Source organism: Geospiza fortis, unplaced genomic scaffold, assembly GCF_000277835.1.
Source record: "Geospiza fortis unplaced genomic scaffold, GeoFor_1.0 scaffold677, whole genome shotgun sequence".
Lineage (NCBI taxonomy): Eukaryota > Metazoa > Chordata > Aves > Passeriformes > Thraupidae > Geospiza > Geospiza fortis.
Window position 1 is genome coordinate 7,236 of NW_005054585.1, and position 7,024 is coordinate 14,259.

At 51.8% G+C, this 7,024-nt stretch overlaps 1 protein-coding gene across 1 annotated transcript in view; it reads right to left on the bottom strand.

Annotated features, from left to right (window-relative positions):
* Nucleotides 1-1,526: 1,526 nt before the first annotated feature.
* The window catches only part of KCNJ3 (potassium inwardly rectifying channel subfamily J member 3), a gene marked incomplete at its 3' end in the record, with an annotated part of 30,842 nt that continues 25,344 nt past the window's right edge, over nucleotides 1,527-7,024 (bottom strand). The window contains 1 exon segment of the mRNA XM_005429916.1: nucleotides 1,527-2,149. Coding sequence (XP_005429973.1) covers nucleotides 1,527-2,149 — 623 coding nt within the window.

Below are 7,024 nucleotides of genomic sequence, written 5' to 3' on the forward strand. Positions count from 1 at the left end.
GAAAGAAGAAGAAGAAGAAGAAGAAGAAGAAACAAACTAGAATAAGGAAAACCAATAGAATTAGAATAGAAGAAGAAAAGAATAAGAGTAAGATCAGGATACACCATGGGAAGGAGCTCTGGGAATTGTGCAGCATCCTCAGGAATACAGTGACAGTCACACATTGACACTTCCAGGGACACTGGTGGCTGAGCCAGCTCCAGCATTGCTGAGCTTCCAAGTCCTCCTTCCATGCCAGCATCTATAAAATCCCAATTTTTTCCTCAAAACCCATCAGCTCTGTCATTAATTATCCAGCAATGCTGGCATGGCTGCAGGGAGAGCCAGAGGTGCCCATCCAGGGATGTTCCTCTGCCCCACCCTGGAGCACCTGGATGTGATTCCAAGGGTTTCACCCACGGGATGGCACTCAGAGCTCTGCTCCAGGTGGGGTGCCCGTCCCACCCATCCCTCCATCTATCCCAAACCTCCCCCAAGCAGCCTCTGGGAAGGAAGGCCCCAAACACAGCCCAGGGGTCCACGGGCACCTCAACCCTCTGGATTTTGGGGAGGTGCTCCACCACCTCCAGGCCTCATCACAGAGCCCACCCTGCCTTGATCCACGTGGGCAAAGGAAACCCAAATACAGCCAGAGAGGAATCAACCCCAGCACTTCAACATTCATCCAAGGTTTGGCTCACTCTGGAGCCCCCAGGGTGACCTGCAGCTCAGAACAAGGTCAGACAGCACTTCCACCACAAAAAGCAGCGAGGAACGAGGCTTGGGAGCACCCTGCCCTGCCTGGCAGGGAAATCCAGGCCCAGAGGGAATGGGGGAATTGGGACTCTGCTTTTAGGGTGCAGTTCTTCCAAGAGAAGAGCCTGCTTGGCACCACGGGTACATTCAGCCTTTTTCACGGTTGGCTGTTTCAGCAACCAGAGAAATCAAGAACATCCTGCTGATTTTCTTCCACATATAAATCACAAAGATTTTATAAAAATGTTACTAATTATACCTAAAGTGTGAACTCGAGTCATTTATTTATCATTTTGCCCCAGGCTTAAGAACACAAGTTTCTTTTCTAAACAAAGCCTGATGAAATACAGATTTTTAATTTTTTTCCCCCCCAGTATTTTTCCTGGTGACTTTGACACAGGGAACACACCCCCCCCCCAAAAAAAACAAAACAAAAAACAACCTGAAAGCAAACTAGAAACCAGCAGTGGATTTAAGGCGAGCAGATTTGATGTGAAAGGTGAACCAAAACACCTCCTTGGAGGAAAAAAACCCACATGCAGCAAACAACTTGGGTGAGCAAATCACGACCCACGGCAGGGAAAAAACAAACCCCAAACGCTTTCAACTCAAGTTCAGCTTCCCCTGCACGTTCCCCACTCCGTGTTGTCCCTATTCCCTGGGGAATGCAGGGGCAGGGAGGCCCCTCTGGGTGTTTTTGGGGGTACAGAGTATAAATACAGGAGAGGTCATGCCACGGACTAGATGCAGAGATTGCACACGGTTATTGCATGCGCTGGGACCGGACGCACCGAGGACGCGGCCCTCGCTCGGAACCCCACGGGACGCTCCCAGCTCCTGGAGCACCGAGCCCACCCCGGCTCCCCCGAGCCCACCCCGTCCATCCTGCCGCCGCCCCCCGAGAGCTTCTGCAGCTTGGGGGGCAGCTCTGCCACCGACTGGCTCATGGGATCCGACATCATCTTCGTGGTCTTAGAGCCCAGTTTCTCCTCGGAGTTGCCGGGCACCGAGCTGATGCGCTGGAGTTTCATGGGCAGGTCGCCCATGCTGTAGGCCTTCTCCGAGGTGGTGGAGCTCATCCTGAGCAGTTTTTTTGGGAAGTCGTCCCTCCCGGTGATTTTCTGCAGTTTTGAGGGCAGCTTTGTGCCCACCTCGTCGAGCCCATCCAGGCACTCCACGGAGTTGTTCCTCTCCTTGCTGTTGCTGACGGCGGGCGGGATCAGGGGCGAGGACATGAGGAGCATCTCCTCCTGCTCCTTCACGCTGTAGGGAGGGGTGGGCACCTCGAAGGTGGCGTGGAACTGGGAATAATCCACCTTGAAGAACCCTTCCTCCAAGGAGATCACTGGGAAGAAGCGGTGGCCCCAGAGCACCTCGTCCTCGGTGTAGGATGTCCTGGCTTGGCACGTCATCCCTGCAAGGAGAAGGGAGGAAAAGCTTCCAGCAGTCCCGGGAAATTGGGGATGCACAGAAATCCTTCAGCAGTTCCATGAAATTGATTTTAGGGGTTTAAATGTATTAAAAAAAAAAAAGAAAAGGATTGGGCTGCCCTTGTTTGGAGGAAATGATGTACCAGGGGAGGTTTAGTTGGATATTAGGGAAAATTCCTTCATGGAAAGGGTTGTTCAAGGCAGAGATGGAGTCCCCACCCCAGGAGGGATTTCAAAGCCCTGTTGATGTGGTACCTGGGGACCTGGGCCAGTGGCCTGATGGTTGGACTTGATGGCTTTAAAGGTCTTTTCCAACCCTAAGGATTCCATGATTTTAGGATTCTACAGCTGTTAAATCACCATTCCCAAGGGGACAGGAGCCAACACCAGCAGAAGGGGCAGAACTGAGGAATTCCCACCTACATTTACAGACCCTTTCTGAAGGTGCTGCTGCCAAAGGGGCATCAGGGCTACCTGAGAAACCTGGGACTGAAGCAGCAGGAGCTGTAAGGGCAAATAGGACTTGCCAGACCCTGAAATATTCCTAAGTCATTCCATATTTCCCTCATATCCATGAACACACACAAAACCAGCCCCTCATCAGCCCATTCCAACCCATCAGCAAGTCCTACAAAATACATTTATTCCTCCTCAAAGGCCTCACCAGCAATCTGCTCCCACACCCATCGCTGCCAGGCTGGGATCCAGCTCCAAAAGATTAACAGGGAATGAAATCCATGACTAAGAGGCACAACACTGCCCTTCCTCTTCCTCCCACCGTGGAGAAAAGTCCCCTCAAGCACCAGACATGGCCACCCTGGTGCCCCCTGGGAATCAGAGGGACATGATTCTCATGGATTGCTGGAGGCTTCCGGAAGAAATCCAGCTTTTTTTCATCATTATCATTATTAGTATTATTTTTAACCACTCTCTGTAGAAATCTGCAAATAGATTTACGCTGCCATTTGCTCCTCACGCAGCCAAGAGGAAATGTGACATTTGGATTTCAGGAAGCTCCATCCACCTCTGCAAACACATCCCCTGCCTGGCACACCAGGAGCCAGGAGAAAAGGAAGGGGACTTGGGAAGGCACAGGAAAAACAACAGCGGGGCTGCAGCGGGGGGGAGTGGGATGGAATGTGACACACGGCCCGGAAAATTCCAGTTTATCCCACCTCATGCTACTGCTGATTAGACCAGTGCTGGTCTTGCTGCTGATCACGAGATAAAACTGTTTCTCACTTTATCTCTCGGGAGGAATATATGAATCCAGGGGTTTTAGCACTGAATGCTGCTCTCCCTGCCAGGGAGGCCTCACATCTGCAGGAGCACAGCCAGAGCCACCCCACAGCCTCACCCAGGACATATTTGGCACTTCCCAGTGAATCTTCACCCAGACCCCAGGTGCTCCTGCTTATGGAGTGGAAGCAATCCTGTTCCTGAAGGGTTTAGGAAAAACCTGCAATTCTGAGAGAAATGGCAATTTGAGTGAGTTCCTCTTCCAGCTGTGCCCCTCGCTCTGCAGCTGCTCAGGAGCAGCTTCATCAGCAGATCCCAGAGTTTCCCCTCCTGAGCCTCAGCCCTGACCCTGACTGGGACCTCCTTAGGGATTGAATGTGGCATTCCGCATCTGAATCTGCATCCACATCTGTATCCCCATCCACATCTGCATCCATATCCACATCTGCACTTCTGCTTTCATCCCCTTCTGCATCTGCATCCACATCCTCATCCCTGTCTGCATCCACATCTCCAGACACAGATCCATCCCCATCCCCATCCCCATCCAAATTCCCATCCCAATCTGCATCCACACCCCTATCAGCATCTGCATTCCCATCCCAATCTGCATCCACATCTCCAGTCCCATCTGCATTCCCATCCCCATCTCAATTCCCATTCACACCTATTTCCATATCCACATCTGCATTCCCATCCCTGTCAGCATTCCCATACCATCCACATCTCCAGACACATATCCATCCAAATTCCCATCCCCATCCAAATTCCCATCCCAATCTGCATCCACACCCCTATCAGCATCTGCATTCCCATCCCAATCTGCATCCACATCTCCAGTCCCATCTGCATTCCCATCCCCATCTCAATTCCCATTCACACCTATTTCCATATCCACATCTGCATTCCCATCCCTGTCAGCATTCCCATACCATCCACATCTCCAGACACATATCCATCCAAATTCCCATCCCCATCCAAATTCCCACCCCAATCTGCATCCACACCCCTATCAGCATCTGCATTCCCATCCCCATCCCTGTCTGTATCCACATCTCCAGTCCCATCTGCATTCCCATCCCTGTCAGCATTCTCATCCCATCCACATCCTCATCCCCTACTGCATCTACATCTCCAGACAGAGATCCATCCACACTCACATTCCCATCCAAATTCCCATCCAAATTCCCATCCCAATCTGCACTGACACCCCTGTCAGCATCCACATTCCCATCCCCTTCTGCACCCACATCTCCAGACCCAGATCCATCCACATTCCCATTCCCATCCCCATCCAAATTCCCATTCCAATCCCAAACCCCATTCTCATCTGCACTGGCATTCCCACCCCCTGTCCCATGTGCATCCCCATTCCCACCCCAGGCAATCCCATGGCAATGTCCCAAGGGCTATTTCCACCTCCTGCCCCATGGTCCTGCCTCTCCCAACAAGCTTTCCAAGAAGGAATTCTGTACCCACTATCATCCATTCTGTACCCATGGATAAATTCATCAGCAGAAACTCAGGAAAATCAGCCACAGATTCTGTCTCATTCCCACACCAGCTCACTGGAGGGGAAAATATCTGCAGGAATACCATTTGTGTTTCAGATCCATTTATCTCCTTCCCAACAAACCCAAGGGCACAAAATATTTAAGAGCCTCTCAGGGTGAAGAGCAGCAGCCAACATTCCCAACGTTCTTGAGAATACGTGTCAGCCAGCAGACAGTGCTGAGAGGTGCTACCATGGCCAGGATGAGAAATCAATTCCCAACTTTTCTTCCAGCTCTGCTGCGTTTTCCAGCTTTTCCTTTGTGTTCTGTTCTCTCAGCAACGTCTCAGCCCCAGCTCTGAGCTCTCACTGTTGCTCTGCTGTTCCACACTTGTATTCCAGCAACAACAGAACTCCACAATTGTTTGGGTGGGAAGGGATCGTAAAAACAAAACCATCCCATCCCATCCTATCCCACCCCATCTCATCCCATCCCTGCTATGGCAGGGACACCTCCCACTGTCCCAGGCTGCTCCAGCCTGGCCTTGGGCACTGCCAGGGATCCAGGGGCAGCCACAGCTGCTCTGGGAATCCCAGCCCAGCCAGGAATTCCCAATTCCCAATGTCCTATCCATGCCTGCCCCCTGGCACTGGGAGCCATTCCCTGGCTCCTGTCCCTCCATGCCTTGTCCCCAGTCCCTCTGCAGCTCTCCTGGAGCCCCTTCAGGCCCTGCCAGGGGCTCTGAGCTCTGCCTGGAGCCTTCCCTTCTCCAGGGGAACATTCCCAGCTCTCCCAGAGCAGAGGGGCTCCATCCAACCCCAAATCCATGAGCATTTCCACATTTTCCCACAGACAGAGCAGGATCAGTTGCATGTTCCCCACCTCTGCCAGCCCTTCTGATAACCACCCCAGGATTATTTTCCATGAATTTTGCTTATGGATATCCCTGCCTCCTGGCTCCCAGTTTTCCATTACTGCTGTTGGCCTGGAAGGGTTTTCATTTTTTGAGTTTTTCCCCCTCAGGAGTTTCCCCTCAGCAGGACCCGCGGCCTGCGCTGCTCTGAGGCCTCCACCCCGACCACGGGCCTGCTCGCATCTTCCCAAGTTCTCCCCACAATTCATATCCATTTGCAGGATAAATTCCCAGCTCCAGCTTGGGGGCACACAGGCTGCCTGCAGTGGAATTATTTATTATGGAATTAGGCAGTGTTTGTCAAAGGAAAAGGCTTTGGAGCGTTTTGTTCCCTGCTCCCCGCTCAGCCCCCCTCACCAAGGGCTCTGGGAGCCAGCAAAGCTCTGTCTGCACACAAATCCCACCTGAGCAGTTCCAGTATCAATACCCCAAAATATCCAATAAACCAATTCTCCATCGCTTCAAAACCAGGGAATACTTTTTGTGCATGTGGGGAACCCAGAGGAGCTGTGGCTGCCCCATCCCTAAAAGTGCCCAAGGCCACTTGGAGCAACCTGGGATGGTGGAAGGTGTCCCAACCATCCAATTAAGGATGATCCTTAATTTCCCTTCCAATCCAAACCATTCCACGATTCTGTGACTCGCTGTCAACCCAGCTCATTGCTGCATTCCCAGATTAATGAGGGGGCAGATGGAGGCCAAAAAAAAAAAAAGCCGTAAATAAATGCTTCGACTAATTCCACCCTCTAATAATCCTCCAATTACTTCCAAATTTCCAAAGGGCCCAGATGGAGCTGGCTGTTTTCTAGAGCTCATCATAAATTGCCTTGAAAAGAATCCCAGCCCTGTTATTTATCCCATTTGATCCCCGAGGTTGGCCGCTGCCTGGGAAATCACGGATCATTAATCAGCTTTCAACAGCTTCCCCCTGCCCTGGGAGAGGCCTCAGAAGCAATTCTGGCACCCAAAGGCTCCCTGGCTCTTTCTCTCTCCAAAGGAATGCCAGAAATGTCACCTTCAGCCGTTGGAATGCAGTTAGCTGGACACAGGGACACACTGGCTATCCTTCCCAATGGGGAAAAGTTCATCCTCATCACTGGGGAAAGAGGGAATTAATTGGGAATTACAGCAACTCACAGCACGGGGTCCCAACAGCCACGGAAAGGGCATCTCTGTGTCCTGGCATTGGGAGGAAGAGGCACCTCCAGCAGGAA